The sequence below is a fragment of the Ipomoea nil genome, unplaced genomic scaffold (assembly GCF_001879475.1).
Source record: "Ipomoea nil cultivar Tokyo-kokei standard unplaced genomic scaffold, Asagao_1.1 scaffold0418, whole genome shotgun sequence".
Classification (NCBI taxonomy): Eukaryota; Viridiplantae; Streptophyta; class Magnoliopsida; order Solanales; family Convolvulaceae; genus Ipomoea; species Ipomoea nil.
Genome location: NW_017616846.1, coordinates 551,115 through 576,677, shown reverse-complemented (window position 1 = coordinate 576,677; position 25,563 = coordinate 551,115). Strand labels below are relative to the sequence as shown.

At 30.6% G+C, this 25,563-nt stretch overlaps 2 protein-coding genes across 6 annotated transcripts; both read left to right on the top strand.

Moving 5' to 3' along the window:
* The first annotated feature begins 1,988 nt into the window (after window positions 1-1,988).
* On the top strand, window positions 1,989-25,412 carry LOC109172567. Of its 2 annotated transcripts, XM_019321748.1 has the most exons (15): window positions 1,989-2,194; window positions 2,605-2,643; window positions 2,745-2,798; window positions 2,917-2,980; window positions 3,267-3,325; window positions 3,788-3,900; window positions 3,999-4,058; window positions 4,452-4,510; window positions 5,246-5,325; window positions 5,431-5,469; window positions 5,998-6,060; window positions 6,183-6,230; window positions 6,356-6,484; window positions 6,945-7,002; window positions 25,209-25,412. In XM_019321748.1, exons 1-14 carry the CDS (start codon window positions 2,051-2,053, stop codon window positions 6,990-6,992), a joined length of 999 nt encoding a protein of 332 aa, XP_019177293.1. In that variant the 5' UTR covers window positions 1,989-2,050; the 3' UTR covers window positions 6,993-7,002; window positions 25,209-25,412. The 2 variants fall into 2 exon arrangements, with proteins under 2 accessions (XP_019177293.1, XP_019177292.1); XM_019321747.1 differs by lacking the exon at window positions 25,209-25,412 and having other exon boundaries at window positions 2,000-2,194; window positions 6,945-7,485.
* On the top strand, window positions 19,723-25,412 carry LOC109172566. Of its 4 annotated transcripts, XM_019321745.1 has the most exons (15): window positions 19,723-20,024; window positions 20,435-20,473; window positions 20,575-20,628; window positions 20,762-20,825; window positions 21,121-21,179; window positions 21,636-21,748; window positions 21,847-21,906; window positions 22,302-22,360; window positions 23,108-23,187; window positions 23,293-23,331; window positions 23,861-23,923; window positions 24,046-24,093; window positions 24,219-24,347; window positions 24,808-24,856; window positions 25,203-25,412. In XM_019321745.1, exons 1-14 carry the CDS (start codon window positions 19,881-19,883, stop codon window positions 24,853-24,855), a joined length of 999 nt encoding a protein of 332 aa, XP_019177290.1. In that variant the 5' UTR covers window positions 19,723-19,880; the 3' UTR covers window position 24,856; window positions 25,203-25,412. The 4 variants fall into 4 exon arrangements, with proteins under 4 accessions (XP_019177290.1, XP_019177289.1, XP_019177288.1 ...); XM_019321744.1 differs by lacking the exon at window positions 25,203-25,412 and having other exon boundaries at window positions 24,808-25,167; XM_019321743.1 differs by lacking the exon at window positions 25,203-25,412 and having other exon boundaries at window positions 24,219-25,167.
* Window positions 25,413-25,563: the final 151 nt, after the last annotated feature.

Below are 25,563 nucleotides of genomic sequence, written 5' to 3'. Positions count from 1 at the left end.
AGAAACAAATGTAATCAAATCAGAACTTTTGAGATACAAAATGATGTCAAATTTCTCAGGTTGCTTTTATGAGAAATTCACCAACTGAATAACTTGAGATTTTTAGTATGTAACATTTTTTCGTATAGTGTGTTTCTTTATTTGTGCTAAGTCTTAAGTTTGTTATACGAGAGCTAGGTTCCTAACAAGTCATACTAAAGTTATTGAAATGCTTTTAAAATTGAACAATCATGAAATAAGAGGCTAAGAAGTGGAAAATAATGTTGTGAAAGTGGTTTTGATATAAGAAGGAGAATAAAATGTGAATTTCCTACTTTACCCGTCAAATTTTAAAATTTTTAAAATTTTTCCGTCACTTTTAACGGCCGAGGACCAAATACGCCACTTTGTTCATAACTGAGGGACTAAATATGAATACAGTCATAACTCAGGGACTGAATCGGAACTTGGGTATAACTCAGGGACCAAAGATGCAATTTTCCCTTATAATTATAATTTTAATTGTAATTTTGTATTCTATAAAAATAATAAATACTTGACCAATGGAAGCTCAAAAATATTATTATATTAAATTATTTAAAATATTTTAGTTTTTCTATTTTTTATTTATATTTATAATAACATAATTTTTTTCCGTGCATCGCACGGGTGAATTACTAGTAATAATAATAATAATAATAAATTAACAACCCAAATTAAAAAAAATTTGGTCATAAGAGCAAGATGCTTGTTCCAAATAATTTATAACACTTTACAATTCAACTTGATTCTTGAAAAGCCTGAAAATCCATTAACTCAGAACAAGGTTGACACTACGGCAGCTAGCTAGCTAGGCTTATTACAAACACTATACTACATGCATACCACAAAGATGATAAACTTCATACTTATTTCTCATAGTTGTTCCATAACCGTGATTATGAATGAAGGCTTTTACTATTCTGAAGATGGTTTTAACTTCTAATAATTTGTTCCCCAGAAGTAGTCGACGGCCAGTGAAGAAAAGTAATCTTTCCATTCTCGGGAAAATAAAACCATATATTTTCAAATAGTCCCAAAAAGGAGTCGTGTGTCATGTTCTTTGTTCAATATAATTAAACATATGTTTTCAAATAGTCCCAAAAATAGTTCACTTATTATATCAATCCACTGAATTTGTGAATAAAACAACGTTAGAAATAAATATAATTAAATATACCAATACAAATCATACTAACTTCCCCCGTCATACTTCTACTCAGTTCTCTCGTTCGTCCCACTAGTAACCTTATATAATCATGGGAGATTGTATATCTTTAGGGGGCGTTTGGTTCAGGTTATATAAGATAACCAAGGGAATGTGACATTCCAAAACTCACATTCCGGTGTTTGGTTCATATTATCTCAGGGAATCTAACATTCCCAAGGAATGTCACATTCCCTCCACATAGGATTTTGAAGGGAATGTGATTCCCTTCAAAATCTTAGGTAATCTAAGATAACCTTGGTTATGTTAGTTATATATATATATATATATATATATATATATATATATATATATATATATATTTATTTATTTATTTTTATTATGTTATGTTAGTTTATAAAATAATTTTGTTCCTCAAGTTCAAGATTTTAGTTAATATTTTAAAATCATGTGATTATATATGATACCGTTATCTTATTTATTTATTTTAATTTTTAAATTTATTAAAATATATGAAAATATGTTAAGGATATTATAGTGTGTATAAAAGATAACCCTAAACCAAACATCATTATATTACATACCCCAATTTTAACCAAACACAGGAATCTAACATTCTCAGTAATCTAACATTCCCAGCAATCTAACATTCCCTAAGGTAATCTTACATTCCGTGAACCAAACGACCCCTTAATCTTCAAAACCTTAACCAGATTCCTAATTATAATAGTAGTCTAGTTATTGGTGTTTCACCATATATCAAATTCTTAATATTGACACTTCTCCCGTTTTCTTGGAATGAGAATAGAGCGATTTTAACTTTTTTTTTTTTTTTCCGTAGAAAATCCGAAGCGGATGCAGTAGATGGATCTAATAAGTGAACTGCCAGTAGAAGTGAAGGAATTGATTGTGCAGTGCTTGCCTTTTCCAGACGCGGCGAGAACTGCTGTGCTCTCAACTCACTGGAAGGATGTTTGGTTGCAACATGCGTGTCGTTTATGGGATGAGGTTGCTAGATACAAAATCAAATGTCTCACTTAGCCTCTAATTTAGTTTATGTGGTTCCAGTTATAGAGGAAAGAGAATGAATTACTGATTCAGTACTGTAAATGCATACATTTGCTCCTAGAAATGCCTTACTTTGTGTATAAAACAAATGACTTGTATTATGTTATCTGAAGCTGTTTTCTTATTGTCTTAAATTTAAAGTAGCTGATGCTCTTTTTGTAATTTATGTTTTATCTCATGGGTGTTTTTAAAAATAATTTTGATTGACCAGTTACCAAAGTATTGCTATAGTCAGATATTCTGAGAAAGGCTTTGGCTAACTGCAGTTCAGCATTGTAGTGGAAACAAATTGGTTCAGTTGTGGAAGAATCTCAAGTTTGCTTAATTTTTTTTTAATTCTGTGTTTGCAGGAGGATCTATGTAAGCAAGTTTTCCCAGTTGGTACTGAGGTTTGGTTCTGATAACTTTCTTATCTTCAACAGGTATGTAATTGCACAATGCTTCTTCTTTCACTCATTGTCTTTGGTTCTTTGTGTTTCCCCCTTTTCAGTGGGATCAGTTGGACATGGTCTATCAGTATAAATGGAACTTCTCAAATCTGGAGGTTAGTAGATTAATGTGCAATAAATTTTTTGTTTGTCATGTTGTCTAGAAATTCATTGTTTGAATTTTCAATTTATAGACAAGATAAATGAGTTGAATTTGTATGTGCTTATTAACAGGAAGCCTTTGAAGAAGGCGGAAAGTTATATGGAAAAAACGTCTACCTTTTTGGCTTTACAGAACGTAAGTGTCAGATGTTCCTTAGTTTCATTTTCTAGATTGTAGATAGTGCACAGAATAGCTTTCCAGTCAATTGAATTTATGCTTTCTATCTGATGAACGAAAATATTCTGCAATGATATTCATGTTGTTTTCATTGAAATCCTGTTACACTGTATGCATTACTAACAACATTATTTTATTGTTGGCCAACATTATTTCATCATTTGCAATAATGCATTCTGTGAGTACCATATATTGGTTTCTTGCTATCAATTATGTAATTCTAATTCCTCTTTGTTCATTGCAGCACAATTGGTCTCATACCAAGGTCAAGCAAAAGTTACATGCATACCAGTTGTGGTTGCTGTAAGTTCCTACGCTTTTTATATTACACTTGTCAGGCTCTGAGTTGTCTTTTTGCTGGTTGTGTTTTGAACTGTTCTAAGTTTCCTACGTGTGTTATGGCATAATGAATAATGCATTTGATGTTTCTTTTTATCATTAACATCTTATCTTATGTGGAATTCTATATTCTTTGCAACTGCAAGTATCTGTCTTCAATAGTTATCTTGTTCTATTGATACAATTTTTCTAACATCCCAAGGTAGATGCTATAAAGATATTCAGCTTCGAAGCTCTGTTCATATGATTCTCTACTTTAAAGTGCATAAATATATGTATGAAAATTGTAAAGCCAATGAATTATGTATTCCTCAATCTATTGGTGAATGCTGGACCACAAAAGAAGACCGTCATATATATCATAATTTACTGCATTTTAGTATTTGGGTTTTCCTCAATTCTCTTTCCACATTTCTTCTTGGATAGGTGGTTTCACCTTTTCCACCTTCAGACAAAATTGGAATAAACTCTGTACAAAGGGAAGCTGAAAAAATAGTGCCCATGAAACAGATGAAAATGGGTTGGATTCCATACTATAGGTATTGTCATCTTTTGTTCAATCCTATTAAAAGGATTCCTACCCAATATGTTCCTTTTTCAAAGCAAATGATTCTTTTCAATTTTCTTATTCCTTCAGGGATTCTCAGGTTGAAAGACTCAAATCCCAAATTTTTATATTGGGTTTTACCCAAGGAAGGTATAGTTTCATCCTACATTCAAATTCTGTTTAGAAAGTTTATTCTGTTTGTTTCAACCATCACTATTTTTGGGTGAACCTACAATGCTTTTATAAACATGGGTCCATCTAAAGATTTTATTTCACCTTTGAGTTTCTTTCATTTTAGCGAACAATTTTTGGGATTGTTATGCTTCCATGTAGTTTATCATTTTGTAATTAGGGTGAACACTTCTACTGTTGCTTTTGCTAACTTAGGTGTTTCTACCAAAAATAAATTTTGACTGCTGAAAACATGTGTTAGTTCATCTTCCCCCTTTCCTCTCCCTGCTGAAAACAAAACATGTGTAGCACAAATTTTGGCCGCCAAAGCACACTACTTATATGATTAATGCCTCTTCATTGTTTTCATAGGGCTGGCCTAGAACATTTGAAGTTGGAGCGTGACAAGAAGTTTGAATATTGCCTACCCTGTGAGTCACCATATATTCCCTTGCTAAAGATTTACTTTTTTTGCTTCTATATCTGCTATGTTGTCAGTGATGCTTTTCTTTCAAATACTCAGCTATGTACTTAGGTTGTAGACTTTTTCCTTGAGTTTACTAATGCTACATTGACTTTTAAATCAATTGGCTATACCTGTTGTAGGTTCAACCCAGGATTAAGTAATCGTTTTTGGAGTGTATTTTTTAACTGTCACTTAACGAATGTTTCCAATGTCAGATGTTAGCAACATTCCCTTGCTTTGGTTCTGGTGTACCTTATGAGATATAACTGAAGTCAGCTTTCTTAGGAAAGACACCCCAGTACAAATCATAGTAGCTCTAAGTCTGCTTCATTTCATCATTCACCCATGAAATTCTAATGCCTGCACAACTTGTATTCTGCTATTTTTTTTTATTATTAAAATTTTTTACACAGACCATGTATGTGCCTTCTACTGTATTGATCATCATCGATAAAACCTAGCAACATTGTGTGTCACTTCCTAATTGGCCCGTGTTTTTTTACTACTGTCATGAAATCATGAATATGGTTTAGAATTTTCTGCTGGCTAATTATAGAACAAATGCATTTCAGTCAAGTATGTATTTATGACAATATGCCATTTCTTGAAATCATTATATCAGCAGCTGTCTATGGGCTGTTCTTTTTAGTTATCTGCTTCAATTAGAAGTTCACTGACAATTTTCAATTGTCTTTCACAGATTTCTACCAGCCTTTCAAGGAAGATGAGCTTGAACAGAGCACTATTGTGGAGATTATATTTCCAGGAGAACCCAAACCTGTAAGATTTCTTGTAATTCTGAAATAGAAGTGCTACAGATATTAGGTGACATTTTTACTATATATTTCCATTTTGTTTATACTTTATAATGGGGCTTTCTTCCAGGTTTTCTGCGAGTTTGATTGGGAATTTAATGAAGTTGATGTAAGTGGCTTAATCACTTTCCCATCCCTTCTCCCTCTATCTGTGATTGGTTCAGTCAACTGACTCTTAACAGAAGTTCCTATACATTTTCTTATTTTAATTAAGGAAATATGCCTGCATGAAAAGTATGTTTTAGGTATTCTCCAGTATAAGACTTTGATACTTGTTTATACTGTTATTACAAATATTTATCATTTGAAACTTTGAGAGGTCTCTTGACCAATGGCCATTATTTTCTAAAACTTAGGTGATGATGGAAATAATATAATACTCTACTAAGTTCCTTTTTGGCCTAGTTTGAGCTTATTGGAAAATAGGCTTTTCTGAAAAGGAGCTATTATTTGCCTGTGGAAGTCTTTTTCTTTGTTTAATAATTGGCATAGCTTATGCTTTTTGGAGTATAAGTTGTGGGCTAACCAAGCACCAAAGATAAACCATGAAGTATCTATTACTTGAGCAGAAAAGTGCATGTATTTCTCTATGTACAAAGCATGTCCTTGCTACTGACTTTGATTGTCGATCATATAGGAATTTACAGACAAACTTATTGAAGAAGAGGAGTTGACGGAAGATCAAAAAGATGCCTTCAAGGTAAACTTATTATTTGCAATAAGCACGTAACACTATCTTGAACTATATGTATTGTATTTTCTCTTGGTAATTGATGATCTTAAATTAGTTTACATATATATGTATGTTTCTTTTTATATCAGGACTTTATTAAGGAAAAGGTCCGTGAAGCCAAAAAAGCTAACCGTGAGGTATTTGGTTAAAGATTCCTGCAAACCCCACCCTTCGTCCATCTTCCCCTTTTCTATTTCCTAATACTTTCAGGAGAAATATCCTATCTTTTGTGTTTTGAGCACAATATCAAATTTCCATATAGGCAAGGGAAGCCCGGAAAAAGGCAATAGCAGAAATGAGCGCGGAAAAAAAGGCTGCATTTGATGATATGAGATTCTACAAGTTTTATCCTGTGACCTCACCTGATGCTCCTGATGTATCAAACGTGAAGGTCAGAATCATGATTCATATTTTTTTCCTTGTAGGTGTAATTAGTCTAGGTGCATTTATGGCAGCATAAATTGGGGTCGTTAAAACATAGTTGCTCTGGGTGTAAATCACAGATTGGAACTGTAAACACCTGATAATAAGTTCCTAGCTTTGATAACCTTTTTTCCATAGAAAATAAAATGGATAACCCGAGCAGAACTTAATTCCCTCAACCTTCCTCCTGACACCTTTTTAACTATGAAAATCTTTATGCAGTGCTTCTAATCAATATAGCATATATGTACTAGTTGTTTGGTTTGCTGTCTTCACCTTGAATGATTGATTGTCTCTCTGCTATCAATTTGCAATTTATAATTGTTCTTTTTTAAAATGTGAAGTAATACCCTGGGAAATTATCATGAAAACTTAGAAACATGCTTCATTCTGACAAGTTGAATTTTGTTGTGAATCTTTTGTTGCAGTCTCCATTCATAAACAGATACTACGGGAAGGCTCACGAAATTTTGTGACATACACCTCCAAGTAGGAATTTAACGGAGGAGATAGAATACCCATTTTGTTCTAGAGTGTAAAACTGATGACTCATCAGTAGCCCAGAGCTGGCCAAGCTGCCGTTCAATTGAGCAAGCATGTATTCTAAAGTCTAGCTTCTATTACAATTTCATAGCGGATGTACTCCGTAGAGAGGGAGAGAGATAGAATATGAAGATGAGAATTGAATTAAATTTTGTTTTCTTCTGGTCTCTAGATTTGATTACACAACATTGATGAATGATGATGTTCTTAAGCTTAGTTTTAGGCTGGATTCTGAAGGTGAGTAAGTTTTATTTCTCAGCATACTGTAATACTTTGTCAGAGAATTTGTTATTATTCCTCAATCCTCCTAAGGCTAAAGCTGGTGGCAGCAATGTACTATTATTAACATTGTACTATTCTTGTGTTGCGCTGTTGTAATACACATTTTTCTTGTACTATCTATTCAGGAGTTCAATGTGTATTGTCGCAAGGTTACGACGGTAGCTACTCTATAGGAATGTTATTTGTGGTAAATAATCCATATATAAATGTAGTTTCAATTAGTATGTGCGGTAGAAGGCAGGATTTGTGCTAGCAGGAAGGGTATGTTATTAAACATGATATGCCTATTACTTCAATGCGTACATAAACTTTGTTATAAATATTATAAATTTATTACATAATAATATATATGATTATATAATTTAGTATTTATATTTATATTTATGGACATAAAATAAATATTATAGACATTAATAAATGTTATTAAATATAATGTATTGTTGATACTATTATTAATGACTTAATTTGCAAAATAATATTGGGCCGGTTAGTGGTCTAAAACAATGTTAGCTCACTGTTGCCCAATCGTTATATTGTGGAATCGAGTCCTGGTTCTATGTTTATAATAACTAGTATTTGCGCCTGTGCGATGCACGGAATGAATTTGTTGTAATATATTAAGAATATTTGGATCGATATATAATTATTTAAATTAGAACATCAAAGATTATATAGTGCAATTGAAAGTATGGTTTGGATCATTTATGTGTTTTTATGTTATTAATTGCTCAAATTAATAGCTAATATGTAGATGTACACATGCGGTGTTGTAACTTTGGAGATTTTATTTATCATTGTTCAGTACTTTTATAAATTAATCAAATGTGCTCGTTCTCTAGCAACTCAGTTATAAAAATGAATTGATATCCTAATTTATTTGTATGGAAAATATATTTTTTGTCTAGATATATAGAATTTTGCCATTTAAAAAAACATAATATCACAGATTGTATTTACATACTATTGAAACCTCTTTGTAGACAACATTATTAGTAACAACACAATCTTGTCTATCTTCGTCTAGAGCTAACACCTTTAGTCCCAAAGAATGAGTGACTCGGGTAAAAATATATAATGGTAGAATTTCAGTCAATTAGTAATCCTTTTATATTTTCAGTCAATTAGTAATATCAAATTCATTTTCAGCCAATTATTCTTTTTTTTTTTTAGTCAATTAGAATATTAGATGTATTGATATTTTTACCTAATTTCTGTTCCAGTTTTAATGGATGATGTAGAATATTTTTATTGAAATATTTTCTTTGTATTTTTAATTTACTTTTACTATTATTTAAAATATGCATTTACTATTGATGATGTAGAATATTATTATTGAAATATTTTCGTCCAATTTTTAATTTCTGTTTCATTTTTTAATTAAAATGCAATGATCTGTCAATTTATTTTTTTCATTTCAATTATGGATCATTTTTTATTTGTAGTCAATTATTAATATTCATTTCCTTTTATAATTTCAGTCAATTAGTAATATCATATTCATTTTCAGGCAATTATTCTTTTTATTCTCAGTCAATTGGTCAATTAGAATATCAGATGCAGTGATATTTTTACCTATCCGAACCATTTTTAATTGATGATGTAGAATATTTTTATTGAAATATTTCCGTTCCATTTTTAGTTTACCTTTACTGTTGTTTAAAATATGTCTTTACTATTGATGGTGTAGAATATTATTATTGAAATATTTCCTTTTCATTTTTTATTTACTTTTACTTGATGATGTAGAATATTATTATTGAAATATTTTCGTTCCATTTTTAATTTCTGTTCCATTGCTTAAAATTGTGAAAGATTTATGATATAATTGTGATTTGATTTATTCTACTATGTAATATTATTGTGAAAAATTAAAATGCAATAATCTGACAATTTTCTTTTCAATTTTAGTCAATTATGGATCATTTTTTATTTTCAGTTAATTATTAATATTCATTTCTTTTCCAATTAACCTAATTTCTGTTTCTTTTTTTTTTCATTTTTAATTTTCAGTCAATTATTAATATTCATTTATTTTCCGATTTACCTAATTTTTGTTCCATTTTTAATTGATGATGATGTAGAGAATTATTGTGAAATATTTCTGTTCGTTTTTTAATTTACCTTTACTATTTACTTTTTTTTTTACCTTTAATATTTACTATTGTTTGAGCGGGAAATCAAGTAAATAGAATTTTGTTTTTAATTATATTATAGATTATAGATTATAGATTTTCCAGCAATCCAAACACTATGGATAAAGAAAAGTCATTTCATTAAGAAAATCAAAACTAATTAAATTAAATCTAATCATGCTATATTTATTTGTAACTGTATATTAATTTCATTTTGAAATCATTGGTTCACATATTTGAATTATTTATTTTTTTCGTTAATTACTATAAACAAAAATGATACTATACTAATTAATTTATGATATTTATCAAATTATATTTTTTAAAAAATATAAGATTTACACATGTTATGAGGGGTTAAAACATATTTTAAAATTATTTTTTATTAGTAAGTATTTTTATTTTTAAAATATTTTCCAGCTGCCCACACACTCCCTTAGTCTACCATAAAAAATTGATAAAGAAAAGTCATTTCATTAAGAAAATTAAAACTAATTAAAGTACATCCTATATTTATTTGTAACTATATATTAATTTTATTTTGAAATCATTGGTTCACATATTTGAATTATTTATTTTTTCTTTAATTATTATAAACAGAAATGATATTGTACTAATTAATTTATGATGTTTATCAAATTGTATTTTTAAAAATATAGTGTTTTACCGGCAATTTATATCATGCACCAGGGCGCGCATTGCATCGTGCGTCCTGATGCAATACATAACTGTATAAAAAAATACACATAATTGTATAAAAAATACACATAATTGTATAAAAAATACACATAATGATATAAACAAATACACATAATAACGTCAACCCCCTTCCGCGCCTCCCAAAACAACGTCGTTTTGGGAGGCGCGGGACGCACAGTGCTGCGCGCGTCGTGGTGCAGGGTATAACGATTGTGTTTTACCCGTGCGTTGCACGGATTTTTTTTTTTTTATGAATTTAAAATTAAAAATAGAAAACAATGAAAATATATTATAATGTACAATATAATAATATAGTTGGATTTTTATATATTTGGTCAAGTATCTATTTTCATAACATACAAAATTTAAATTTAAATTTTCTATGTTTAATATGATCTCTAATCATGTACATATTTAAATAAATTTATTGAAAAATTCACATAATTAAGTTTATTTATTCCTAATTGTATTTCATATATATTATAATTCTAAAAATATGAATACTAACTAAGAGAATTGTACTTCGAAATCAATAAAAAAATGTAAATTCTAAATTTTGTATGAATAAATTTAAACTCTAATCGGACGCATTTCCTTATATGATTGTATAATACATTGTATATACACATAATATTTATTAATATGTATATAGAAAAATTCTATAATATAATTTCAATAATTATAATTTATATTGATAGATTTATAATTAAAAAAATTACATTTAGAAATTTAAAATGTAGCATTTAAATATTGTATGATTATTATAGTGTATAATTGTATGTAAAATTATAAATATTCATGTTTTGTTAATTTTATACTTTCATTTCTTTAATTATATTTCATATTTTATTAATTATAATTTAATGAAATTGTCACAAATATTTTTAGGGAAGAAATATTATATTTTTTAGTTTCAATAATTATATTAATTATAATTAATAAATATTGTGGCAATTACCATAATAATTTCATTAATTATATTAATTCTAATATTTGTTCTCTTTCAATATTTAAACACATTACCATAAAATTATCATAATAATTACACGAAAGAAGGAAAGAAAATTATTAGAATAATTACCATTAATATTAAAAATTAATTATATATTAATGTAAGTATAATTTATTTTATGCCAATAATATTATGCATTAAGTATATATATATAATTATTGAAAAGAGGATATAATTTTAAAAAGTAAATTATTAATTAGATTACATAATATAACTGTCCTACTAATTGATTTCATACTACTATGTATAATTAATATATTTGAATTTTTTTAAAGCTAAATACCTATTAATTAACTTAATAATTAAGATAATTTTTAGTCAATCAATATTCAATAGTACTAAATGTATTACTTCAAATTTTTATAAATAAGATATAATATTATTAAATCGAAATAATTAAAAATAATGTGTCCATATTACAAAAGATTTTATAATAGTAATTTTTATTGCCTAATAGAATTTGTCAATTGTTAAACATTGTTTATGATAATTATTGTATGACATTTAATACTAAGATTATCAGGTATAATTTTTATAATTAAGGTATAATATTATTAAACCAAAATTATTAAAAATAATGTGTCCACAATATAAAATAAATTATACTTGTCTTAAATAATTATTTATTAATATAAATTTATAATTATAAATTTGTATACGAAAAAACATAGCAACTGAAATTTCTGGTTAAAAAAAAATCTCTCCATTTTTTTGTCACCAATTTATAGATAGAGAATGTGAAAATTATAAATTAATAATATAAGTTTCATTTTCCATTTCCTTTTCTATTCAGTCAATTAGGGATTTTTATAATTTTCAGTCCATTAATAATATACGTTTCCTTCTTAAATTTGCATAATTTCACTTTCGTTTTCCAAATCCGTGTTTCATCTGTTATTCCCATACATAATATTCACGTTACTATAAATTGATTAGCAATTAATACATTTACAATACCATAATTATGCAATATTACCAATTAATACATTTTAATTAATTTACATTAAACATATGCTTACCAAATAAGATTTATTAATTATTTGACTAAAAATATAAAATATTTAATTAATTTAGTACACGAGTTTGGACGTGAAAATGATGTAGGATGATTTTACTTTATATATATATATATATATATATATATATTATTGTATTACGTTCATATGAAATAATATTACCATACATACTTGTTAATATTTTGATTTATTAAATTGGTTACGATTCATATTATGGTATGAATAATTCTTATGCAATATACAATTTGGCAATTCAATTAATATTAAGATTTCGCGCAATGAACATATTTCGTCTTGTGTACTCATTTGACCGGAAATATGAAGGTTGGTTCAATAAATCGTAAATATTACCAATTGTTTGGTTAGAAAATAATCTTTATCAAATAAAAAGTAATTAAATTGATAAATTATACTTAAAAGGTAAATATTATGGGTTATTTTCTTATATATAAACCTTTATTGAATTATTTTATTATAAGGAGCGAAAAATTTTATACATAAATTGTTTTATAATTTATTTTGATCTTGAGGTCTCACACACACACATATATATACACACTGTAAATATTACAAAATACTTGGTTATAGAATAAGCTTTATTAATTTATATATAAATTAAAAATGATTAAATTGTTAAATTATACAAATTGGAAAACTTTTAACAAAAAATTAGCAAAAATGTAACCACATCCGTAAATTTGATTCTATTTTGTAAATGATTTATAAAAATCTGTGTGATTTTATTTCGAAAATTTCAAAGAATAGTGCAGAGTAGTAGTAAATTAAGGTAAATATTACCCAAAATTCTCAAAACCAAAAACATATTTGATCTTATTGAGAAGTGAGAAATGCCTATTACATAACAATAACAAAATATAAAATTATAAGTGAAGTTGAATGTTGGAATAACTATACAATCTTTAGAGCTATTAACATATCCATCATTATTTGAATCACATTCTTTCGAAGAATATGCATATGTAGAAAAGTACCATGAATTTGTAGTGTAAAAAGAAAATGTTGTAAAACAACCATATGCATAAACTAAAAGTTTTGAAATACAAACTATTAAAATTACGATCATAGTACCAAAAAAAAAAAAAAAAAAAAACACCTCTTTATCATGGACTACACACTCTATAGAGTTTATTGTTTCAGAACCTCTTGCCTCTGGAAGATGAACAACACGGAGCACTCCAACATTGATTCTATTCCAAATGAGTGTAGGATGAAGTTGACTACCAACAATTTCGTTGTGACTTCCTGCTACAACAATTAGACAATTATATTATTTTTAAAATAAATATATAAAAAAATAAAAGAGAAATAATTTAAAAAAATAAATATAGTGTCAACTATTATATAATAATAATGCATATTACATGTAAATTTATAAATTCGTTGTAATTGCCAATGCTTAAAACATCATTGTAGTTTATCCAGTTATTGTGCGTACCTTCTACAACGTGGGCACACGTGGTGTTGGAAGTCATCAACTCTCCTTAATGCATGTAAATAGTTGCTCAGAACCATTTCAATTGTCTCTATATTTGTATCCTGCAATATTTGCAAAAGATGCAGAAAAGAAATAAGAACATAAATTAAGAATTATGCCATTGGAAAATGAAAGACGCAATACATAACTCACCCCAATACAAAAAGGAAGAGTTATAATTTTTCTAGTCACTAATCCATTGTATTTATAGGTAGAGATAGAGAATGTGAGAATTAATTTCTTTTTATATTTTCAATCAATTTGCCTAATTTCTGTTTCCCTTTTTCATTAGAATCCTTTTATATTTTCAATCAATTAATAATATCAGTTTCCTTTTTTCAATTTATATTGACTGGATTTCACAATGGTATATTGGTATTGCATAATATTACCAATTAATAGCTTTTATAACATTTTCATTTTACATTTGCTTACCAAATAAGTTTTATTAATTTGACCAATAAAATATTTCATTAATTTGACTATAAAAGTTTGAGCGGGAAAATTACATAGGAGGATTTTACTTTTATATATATATATATATATATATATATATATATATATATATATATATATATATATATATATATATATATATATATATATATAGATATAGATATAGATTACTGAACTATATGTTCATAATTATAAAGTTATATATATTCATAATTATTGAACTCTATATTCACAACAGTACTTTATGTTTATAATTATTGAATTATATGTTAATAATTATAAAATTATATATTCATAATTTTTTACTTTATATTCACAATTATTGAATCATTATATTCATAATTATAGAACTATATATTCATAATTATGAAGAGTTTTGGTGGACACAGTTCCATAGCATAATTTGCCACTGTTGCTGCTGAAACCAAGTTTGCAAGTTATTCTATAGATTCAGGTTCAAATGTTTACAATTTACATATTAAATGTTTATAATTTGTATTCTATATAAACACACAATTTTTAACATATAAATAATTTTAAATATTGTACACACAATATTAACAATTTAATATTTGATGACGTTGAATTATATTCATAAATTCTCTTCTATAATTATATTATGTATTTGCTTTAGAAACACAATCTATATTTTAAAAATTTCCAATTTCAATATTAAAAAGACACCATTTATAAATTGTTTAAACCAGAATCTACATCCCATTATAACTAATTCAACCAAGTTTCCCGGTATTCTTCCAAACTCACAGTTGAAAAAGGGCGGGAAGGGATTCTGATACTTCTCCCGTTTTCTTCCCAAATTCATCAACATGTCTTTTGTTCCCAAAATCTTGTGAGATTGGAATGCGAATCTAGCGATTTTTATTTTTTATTTTTCGAAGAAAATCCGAAGCGGATGCAGGGGATGGATGTAATAAATAAACTGCCAGCAGAAGTGAAAGAAAGGATTTTGGAGTGCTTGCCTTTTCGAGAAGCGGCCAGAACTGCTGTGCTCTCAAAACACTGGAAGAATGTTTGGTTTCTGCATGAGCGACTTGTGTTTGATCCGGAGTTCTTCGAATGTTTCTCCTCAAGGTACGAAGATGATGATGAGGAGAAAGAAATGGCTCAGATTAGCGCAATACATGATATTTCCTTCCAACGTGCTGGAAATGTTAAGAAATTTACTCTAAACATTGTCGGTCCATCGGATCCTGTGCCCCAACAGTCTGATTTAGATCTGTGGTGTCATTGTTTTTCGAGAAGAGGTATAGAGGAACTTAAGTTGTTTATTTTGCGTTCCCATAAGCTGTCATATTATATATTCTTGTGCCGGACAATTAAGCAACTCACTCTAGGCGGTTTCAATTTCGATTTGCCGATCCCTCGCCCTGGATGTATTTTTTCCAGCCTCACTTCATTAGTTTTCTGCAGTGTTCAATTTAGTGATAACGTTAAGGGAATTGGCTACACTATTCCTAATCTTGAGGAGCTGTCTTTCTTTAGTTGTCATGCGATCACTAATTTTGAGATCTGCAGTCCAAAACTTGAAAGATATATTGTTCTTGATTCTCTGTTTGAGAGGAGGCTTGATGAATCCGGATGTTTTACGTGTTATTTGGAAACAATTAAAACCCTTAGCTGGAGTCCCAATTTGCTGCCGGTGAGAATCTCTACTTTCGCATTCTCTTCCTTTATGCAAATGGATTGATTAGTAGGAAGGATTGACAGAGTTATTTCAATGCTCATATAATCTCTCTCTCTTTTCTTTTTCTTTTTTTTTTTTGAAGTGTGAAAATGCAGAAATAGCCAGAGTGACATTCCCAACTGCAATAAATTTGGAAGCGATTGATCTGTATGAGTTTAATGTTTCATGTCGAGAGCAGCTTGCCTTTGCTTTGCAGTTGCTTCAGAATTCCCCATCCTATGTGAGCGGATGATTTTTGAGACACAAAACCCCTTTGGAATACATATATTTGGCAATCATATATGATTGTTTTCTTTTCAATTATGTTGAGATTAACCAGAACAAGAAAACAATACTCTAATGGCAAAAAGGGTAAAGAAGGCAAGATTTACGTGGTTCGGTAAAGTGCCTACATCCACGGGAGTGAAACAATTGTTATATTCATAGTGATGGGATAGTGGTGACCACAACTCCTTAGGGATACAACCAATATATTTATAGGCATCTAATCTCTATACAATAGGCCCTGGTGTGGCAACAAATCTTTACCCTAGACTGCCATAACCCAAAATTCTCTGTACCATCAAACTTTGATACCTCGAATTTTATACTTGAACGGACCATCTCAACAGTGCTCTGATACCAATTTGTTGAGATTAACCAGAACAAGAAAACAATACTCTAATGACAAAAAAGGGTAAAGAAGGCAAGATTTACGTGGTTCGGCAAAGTGCCTACATCCACGTAAATCTTGCTTTCTTTACCCTTTTTGCCATTAGAGTATTGTTTTATTGTTCTGGTTAATCTCAACAAATTGGTATCAGAGCACTCTTATTCATAGTGATGGTGATAGTGATGACACAACTCCTTAGGGATACAACCAATATAATTATAGGCATATAATCCCTATACAATAGCTCTACCCGTTTCACTCCTACTCCTAGTATGAGACAAACTCCTATTCCTAATCCATATATGAGACAAACTCAACAAATTCCTTGTTAATTTCATCCTCATGGTTGTTGTGTTGTAGCTATGTTGCTGTGATGTAACAACGGGTACAAGACTTATGCACGATCCAAACAGTTGCATTATTAAACAGGATTTGAAGATTCTTAACACAATCACGATTGTCGGGTTAGGTGGATCTACACTTGAAATGCTTTTTGTGAAAATGTTGCTTTCAAAATCTCCTACACTAACGAGACTTCTCATTATTGTATTTGCTGATGATAACTCTGAAGATGTCACTAGCTGCCTAAGGGGGTTGTTGGTTTTTCCTCGTGCATCTCCGAAAACACAAGTTGTTTGCATTGAACGAAAGCACAATTTGTTTTTATTGAACAATGAACACAACGCCCGGCTCCTTTTTACTAGTTGAAAATGTTAGTATTATTATTATTTGTCACATTATCTTTATATTATATGATTGTAATTATGTGGCTTTAGAGTAGCTGAATTAGTATAGTCAATTACTCAGGGTTTGTTAGAGTTCTGTTTTAGATATACTTTGTATTCCTATTCTATTGGTTAATTGAATGAATCGACATCTCTAATATGGTATCAGAGCGGTTATCGATTCTCTCTCACCATCTCCTCCGCAAATCTACCCCCCTTACCGTACTATCTCCGGCCATGTCGTCTGGTTCTTCCGAGCGCATCGTGTCCGCCACCGGAACTCCACCGGCGGCCGGCGAAAACAAATGTTTTTTTTAACCTTGTAGGAATTTAGTATGATGAAGTTAGCCCCATGGGTTCAGTTTGGTTTGGATGTAAAGGATGATGGACCTTGTTGGAGTAGACTCCAAGAATGTTCTTCTTTTTGCAAATGTTAGTTGTACTGGATTTTAAATATGCTGCTGATGTTTCTTATGACTTCTTTTAGAACTACTCAAGCATGTATCAAACTCATATATATATATATATATATATATATATGCCAATAATTGTGATGATTTAAACAGGAATAAAGAATATGTTTGTATAATTACTTGCAATAATAACTTGTACATTATACTTGCTATATGTATCCTTACAAATTTATTTTGATTTTACTCTTCGTTTTTTAAGTTGTTAATGATGTTAAATGAAATAACATGTACATAATGCTTGATGTGTTGGTTAGGTATTTCTATTGTCTTTTCTTTATTTGCTTAAAAAAAAGTTAGATTTAGTAAAACAAGAGGAAATTTCAATTTTGGTCATATGACTATAGGGGACTTGTTAATTTTAGTTCTTGACTTTTAAAAGTGTCAATTTAGTACCTTAACTATGCAATTTTTGTCAATTTTGGTCACTCCGGCCAAATTTTGCCGAAAAATTTTAATTGTTAAAATAATGAGGATATTTTGATCAATTCACGTCTATTTTCTTCTTCCCAAGCGAGTCCACCCCTTCCTCTCTCATTTCCAGTGAATGCAACGAACTAAGATGATGGGGAAATGAGGCTTATGATATTAAAGATAGGGTTTAGAGGGAGAAAAAACGCCGAAAACGGGAGAGAAAGAGATGGACTCGCCGGAAAAGAAGAAAAGAGGCGTGAAACGACCAAAATATCCTCATTATTTTAACTATTAAAATTTTCTGACGAAATTTGGCCGGCAATTTAGTCGGAGTGACTAAAATTGACAAAAATTGCATAGTTAAAGTACTAAATTGGCACTTTTAAAAGTCAGGGATTGAAATTAACAAGACATCTATAGTCATATGACCAAAATTGAAATTTCCTCGTAAAACAAGTTTAAAGTTAAATTGGAAAACGTAATAGTTTCATTCTTCCCCAAAAGGTTGAGGTTGAATTCTCAACCCCAAAGGCACCCCAGCCCGACTGCTGTGTTGTTGATCTCTAATTAGGAAAATCTCTGAATTGAGAGATTCAAACTTGGCTTGTGAATAGTAATTTTCAACACTCCTGTAGAAGTTGGATTCCAGTAACTAAATAAATGAACCTGTCTCAAAATAGGTGGTTGAGTAGGTAAAATATAACTTTTATACCTAAAGACATTAAGACACCACATCTTGGTTGAGCCTTTAGTTTATCTCTCATTTGTAGTTTGCAATCAATATTACAATAGGACTCAATCTCAGTACACACCCTTAGGTATTGCGGGGTTTCTCGTATCCAATAATAATAATAATAATAATAATAATAATAAATTAACAACCCAAATTAAAAAAAAAAATGTGGTCATAAGAGCAAGATGCTTGTTCCAAATAATTTATAAAACTTTACAATTCAACTTGATTCTTGAAAAGCCTGAAAATCCATTAACTCAAGAACAAGGTTGACACTAAGGCAGCTAGCTAGCTAGACTTATTACAAACACTATACTTACATGCATACCACAAAGATGATAAACTTCATACTTATTTCTCACAGTTGTTCCATAACCATGATTATGAATGAAGGCTTTTACTATTCTGAAGATGGTTTTAACTTCTAATAATTTGTTCCCCAGAAGTAGTCGACGGCCAGTGAAGAAAAGTGATCTTTCAATTTCCGGGAAATAAAACTATATGTTTTCAAATAGTCCCAAAAAGGAGCTGGATGTCATGTTCATTGTTCAATATAATTAAACATATGTTTTCAAATAGTCCCAAAAATAGTTCACTTATTACATCAATCCACTGAATTTGTGAAGAAAACGGCGTTAGAATTAAATATAATTAAATATACCAATACAAATCATACTAACCTCTCCCGTCATACTGCTACTTAATTCTCTCGTCCGACTAGTAACCTTATATAATCATGGGAAGTTGTATATTTTTAATTTCCTAAACCTTAACCAGATTCCTAATCATAACAATAGTTTAGTTATTAGTGTTTCACCATATATCAAATACTTAATATTATATTGGTCACACCGCCGCTAGCCGCGCACAATCCAACCAAGTTTCCCGGTATTCCTCCGAACTCACAGTAGAAAAAGGCGGCAAGGGTTTCTTACACTTCTCCCGTTTTCTTCCTTGTGAGATTGGAATGAGAATCGAGCGATTTTAACTACTTTTTTTTCCCGAAGAAAATCCGAAGCGGATGCAGTAGATGGATCTAATAAGTGAACTGCCAGTAGAAGTGAAGGAATTGATTTTGCAGTGCTTGCCTTTTCGAGACGCGGCGAGAACTTCTGTGCTCTCAACTCACTGGAAGGATATTTGGTTGCAGCATGCGTGTCGTTTATGGGATGAGGTTGCTAGATACAAAATCAAATGTCTCACTTAGCCTCTAATTTAGTTTATGTGGTTCCAATTATAGAGGAAAGAGAATGAATTACTGATTCAGTACTGTAAATGCATACATTTGCTCCTAGAAATGCCTTACTTTGTGTATAAAACAAATGACTTGTATTATGTTATCTGAAGCTGTTTTCTTATTGTCTTAAACTAAAAGTAGCTGATGCTCTTTTTGTAATTTCTGTTTTATCTCATTGGTGTTTTTAAAAGTAATTTTGATTGACCAGTTACCAAAGTATTGCTTTAACTGGATGTTCTGAGAAAGGCTTTGGCTAACTGCAATTCAGCATTGTAGTGGTGGAAACAAATTGGTTCAGTTGTGGAAGAATCTCAAGTTTGCTTAAATTTTTTATTCTGTGTTTGCAGGAGGATCTATGGCAACAAGTTTTCCCTGTTGGTACTGAGGTTTGGTTCTGATAACTTTCTTATCTTCAACAGGTATTAGATTGCACAATGCTTCTTGTTTCACTCATTGTCTTTGATTCTTTGTGTTTCCCCCTTTTCAGTGGGATCAGTTGGACATGGTCTATCAGTATAAATGGAACTTCTCAAATCTGGAGGTTAGTAGATTAATGTGCAATAAATTTTTTGTTTGTCATGTTGTCTAGAAATTCATTGTTTGAATTTTCAATTGCATAGTTGACACTATATAGAGTGGATAAATGAATTGAATTTGTGTGTGCTTAATAACAGGAAGCCTTTGAAGAAGGCGGAAAGTTATATGGAAAAAAAGTCTACCTTTTTGGCTGTACAGAACGTAAGTGTCAGATGTTCCTTAATTTCATTTTCTAGATTGTAGATAGTGCACAGAATAGCTTTCCAGTCAATTGAATTTATGCTTTCTATCTGATGAACGAAAATATTCTGCAATGATATTCATGGTAATTTCATTGAAATCCTGTTACACTGTATGCATTATTAACAACATTATTTTATTGTTGGCCAACATTATTTCATGATTTTCATCATTTGCAATAATGCATTCTGTGAGTACCATATATTGGTTTCTTGCTATCAATTATCTTATTCTAATTCCTCTTTGTTCATTGCAGCACAATTGGTCTCATACCAAGGTCAAGCAAAAGTTTCATGCATACCAGTTGTGGTTGCTGTAAGTTCCTAAGCTTTTAATATTACACTTGTCAGGCTCTGAGTTGTCTTTTTGCTGGTTGTGTTTTGAACTGTTCTAAGTTTCCTACGTGTTTTATGGCATAATGAATAATGCGATTTGATGTTTCTTTTTATCATTAACATCTTATCTGGAATTCTATATTCTTTGCAACTGCAAGTATCTGTCTTCAATAGTTATCTTGTTCTATTGATACCATTTTTCTAACATCCCAAGGTAGATGCTATAAAGATATTCAGCTTCGAAGCTCTGTTCATATGATTCTCTACTTTAAAGTGCATAAATATATGTATGAAAATTGTAAAGCCAATGAATTATGTATTCCTCAATCTATTTGAATGCTGGACCACAAAAGTAGACCGTCATATATATCGTAATTTACTGCATTTTAGTATTTGGGTTTTCCTCAATTCTCTTTCCACATTTCTTCTTGGACAGGTGGTTTCACCTTTTCCACCTTCAGACAAAATTGAAATAAACACTGTACCATGGGAAGCTGAAGAAATAGTGCCCATGAAACAGATGAAAATGGATTGGATTCCATACTATAGGTATTGTCATCTTTTGTTCAATCCTATTAAAAGGATTCCTACCCAATATGTTCCTTTTTCAAAGCAAATGATTCTTTTCAATTTTCTTATTCCTTCAGGGATTCTCAGGTTGAAAGACTCAAATCCCAAATTTTTATATTGGGTTGTACCCAAAGAAGGTATAGTTTCATCGTACATTCAAATTCTGTTTAGAAAGTTTATTCTGTTGGTTTCAACCATCACTATTTTTGGGTGAACCTACAATGCTTTTTATAAACTTGGGTCTATCTAAAGATTTTATTTCACCTTTGAGTTTCTTTCATTTTAGCAAACAATTTTTGGGATTGTTATGCTTCCATGTAGTTTATCATTTTGTATGTAATTAGGGTGAACACTTCTACTGTTGCTTTTGCTAACTTAGGTGTTTCTACCAAAAATAAATTTTGACTGCTGAAAACATGTGTTAGTTCATCTTCCCCCTTTCCTCTCCCTGCTGAAAACAAAACATGTGTAGCACAAATTTTGGCCGCCAAAGCACACTAATATGATTAATGCCTCTTCATTGTTTTCATAGGGCTGGCCTAAAACACTTGAAGTTGGAGCATGTGAAGAAGTTAGAATATTCCCAACCCTGTGAGTCACCATATATTCCCTTGCTAAAGATTTACTTTTTTTGCTTCTATATCTGCTATGTTGTCAGTGATTCTTTTCTTTCAAATACTCAGCTATGTACTTAGGTTGTAGACTTTTTCCTTGAGTTTATTAATTCTACATTGACTTTTAAATCAATTGGCTATACCTGTTGTAGGTTCAACCCAGGATTAAGTATTCTGTTTTTGGAGTGTATTTTTTAACTGTCACTTAACGAATGTTTCCAATGCCAGATGTTAGCAACATTCCCTTGCTTTGGTTCTGGTGTGTACCTTATGAGATATAACTGAAGTCAGCTTTCTTAGGAAAGAGTCGAAAGACACCCCAGTACAAATCATAGTAGCTCTAAGTCTGCTTCATTTCATCATTCACCCATGAAATTCTAATGCCTGCACAACTTGTATTCTGCTATTTTTTTTTATTAATTTTTTTTTTTACACAGACCATGTATGTGCCTTCTACTGTATTGATCATCATTGATAAAACCTAGCAACATTGTGTGTCACTTCCTAATTGGCCCGTGTTTTTTTACTACTGTCATGAAATCATGAATATGGTTCAGAATTTTCTGCTGGCTAATTTTAGAACAAATGCATTTCAGTCAAGTATGTATTTATGCCAATATGCCATTTCTTGAAATCATTATATCAGCAGCTGTCTATGGGCTGTTCTTTTTAGTGATCTGCTTCAATTAGAAGTTCACTGACAATTTTCAATTGTCTTTCACAGATTTCTACCACCCTTTCCCGGAAGATGAGCTTGAACAGAGCACTTTTGTGGAGATTATGTTTACAGGAGAACCCATACCTGTAAGATTTCTTGTAATTCTGAAATAGAAGTGCTACAGATATTAGGTGACATTTTTACTATATATTTCCATTTTGTTTATACTTTATAGTGGGGCTTTCTTCCAGGTTTTCTGCGAGTTTGATTGGGAATTGGATGAAGTTGATGTAAGTGGCTTAATCACTTTCCCATCCCTTCCCCCTCTATCCGTGATTGGTTCAGTCAACTGCCTCTTAACAGAAGTTCCTATACATTTTCTTATTTTAATTAAGGAAATATGCCTGCATGAAAAGTATGTTTTAGGTATTCTCCAGTATAAGACTTTGATACTTGTTTATACTGTTATTACAAATATTTATCATTTGAAACTTTGAGAGGTCTCTTGACCAATGGCCATTGTTTTCTAAAACTTAGGTGATGATGGAAATAGTTTAATACTCTTCTAAGTTCTTTTTTGGCCTAGTTGGAGCTTATTGGAAAAATTGGCTTTTCTGAAAAGGAGCTCTTCTTTGCCTGTGGAAGCCTTTTTCTGTGTTTAATAATTGGCATAGTTTATGCTTTTTGGAGTATAAGTTGTGGGCTAACCAAGCACCAAAGATAAACCGTGAAGTATCTATTACTTGAGCAGAAAAGTGCATGTATTTCTGTATGTACAAACCATGTCCTTGCTACTGACTTTGATTGTCGATCATATAGGAAATTACAGACAAACTTATTGAAGAAGAGGAGTTGACGGAAGATCAAATAGATGCCTTCAAGGTAAACTTATTATTTGCAATAAGCACGTAACACTATCTTGAACTATATGTATTGTATTTTCTCTTGGTAATTGATGATCTTAAATTAGTTTACTTGTATATTTATGTTTCTTTTTATATCAGGTCTTTATTAAGGAAAAGGTCCGTGAAGCCAAAAAGGCTAACCGAGAGGTATTTGTTTAAAGATTCCTGCAAACCCCGCCTTTCTTCCATCTTCCCTTTTTCTATTTCCTAATACTTTCAGGAGAAATATTCTATCTTTTGTGTTTTAAGCACAATATCAAATTTCCATATAGGCAAGGGAAGCCCGGAAAAAGGCAATAGCAGAAATGAGCGCGGAAAAAAAGGCTGCATTTGATGATATAAGATTCTACAAGTTTTATCCTGTGACCTCACCTGATGCTCCTGATGTATCGAACATGAAGGTCAGAATCATGATTCATATTTTTTTCCTTGTAGGTGTAATTAGTCTAGGTGCATTTATGGCACAGCATAAATTGGGGTCGTTAAAACATAGTTGCTCTGGGTGTAAATCACAGATTAGAACTGTAAACACCTGATAATAAGTTCCTAGCTTTGATAACCTTTTTTCCATAGAAAATAAAATGGATAACCCGAGCAGAACTTAATTCCCTCAACCTTCCTCCTGACACCTTTTTAACTATGAAAATCTTTATGTAGTGTTTCTAATCATATAGCATAAATGTACTAGTTGTTTGGTTTGCTGTCTTCACTTTGAATGGTTGATTGTCTCTCTGCTATCAATCTGCAATTTATAATCCTTCTTTTTAAAATGTGAAGTAATACCCTGGCAAATTATCATGAAAACTTACAAACATGCTTCATTCTGACAAGTTGAATTTTGTTGTGAATCTTTTGTTGCAGTCTCCATTCATAAACAGATACTACCGGATGGCTCACGAAATTTTGTGACATTCTGATAAAGACCGTAATAAGTGGATAGTGTACACACACGAAAGAAGGAATAGGAAGAACCAAGGCATATTTCAAGGAAAATCTGCAATTATTGTTTAACATGATTGTTGCTTAAGTTCTACAATTAGACCTTGTAATAGGGTATAAATTGAGACCTTCTCCTATGCAGTAAGGCATTGAATAAGCTCTGAAATAATAGCTCTAGCAGCTGGGCAAGATATCATCTCGCAGGAGGGAACCTTATGGTCCCTTGTTTTTTTGTTTTCTCCCTTATTTGAATTCTGAAATTCTAGATTCTCTTTTTCTCTCCTTACCTTTTTGTTCTTGGCCCTTTACTCTAACACATACACCTCCAAGTAGGAATTTAATGGAGGAGATAGAATACCCATTTTGTTCTAGAGTGTAAAACTGATGACTCATCATTAGCCCAGAGCTAGCCAAGCTGCCGTTCAATTGAGCAAGCATGTATTCTAAAGTCTAGCTTCTATTACAATTTCATAGCGTATGTACTCCGTAGAGAGAGAGAGAGAGAATATGAAGATGAGAATTGAATTAAATTTTGTTTTCTTCTGGTCTCTGGATTTGATGACACAACATTGATGAATGATGATGTTCTTAAGCTTAGTTTTAGAAGGTGTGTGAAAGCCTTGGATATGTTATTCATATCTCTAGTGTATTACTCTCTAAACACTCTCCCCTCTCTCT

Bases quoted from the DNA above. Each gene is read 5' to 3' on its own strand.
- LOC109172567 (XM_019321748.1), top strand. From the start codon at position 2,051: ATGGATCTAATAAGTGAACTGCCAGTAGAAGTGAAGGAATTGATTGTG. The intron at 2,195-2,604 runs GTTGCTAGATAC...CTGTGTTTGCAG, and splicing joins CGTGTCGTTTATGGGATGAG to GAGGATCTATGTAAGCAAGT. The intron at 6,061-6,182 runs GTAAACTTATTA...TTTTTATATCAG, and splicing joins ATCAAAAAGATGCCTTCAAG to GACTTTATTAAGGAAAAGGT.
- LOC109172566 (XM_019321743.1), top strand. From the start codon at position 19,881: ATGGATCTAATAAGTGAACTGCCAGTAGAAGTGAAGGAATTGATTTTG. The intron at 21,749-21,846 runs GTATTGTCATCT...TTATTCCTTCAG, and splicing joins GATTGGATTCCATACTATAG to GGATTCTCAGGTTGAAAGAC. The intron at 22,361-23,107 runs GTGAGTCACCAT...TGTCTTTCACAG, and splicing joins GTTAGAATATTCCCAACCCT to ATTTCTACCACCCTTTCCCG.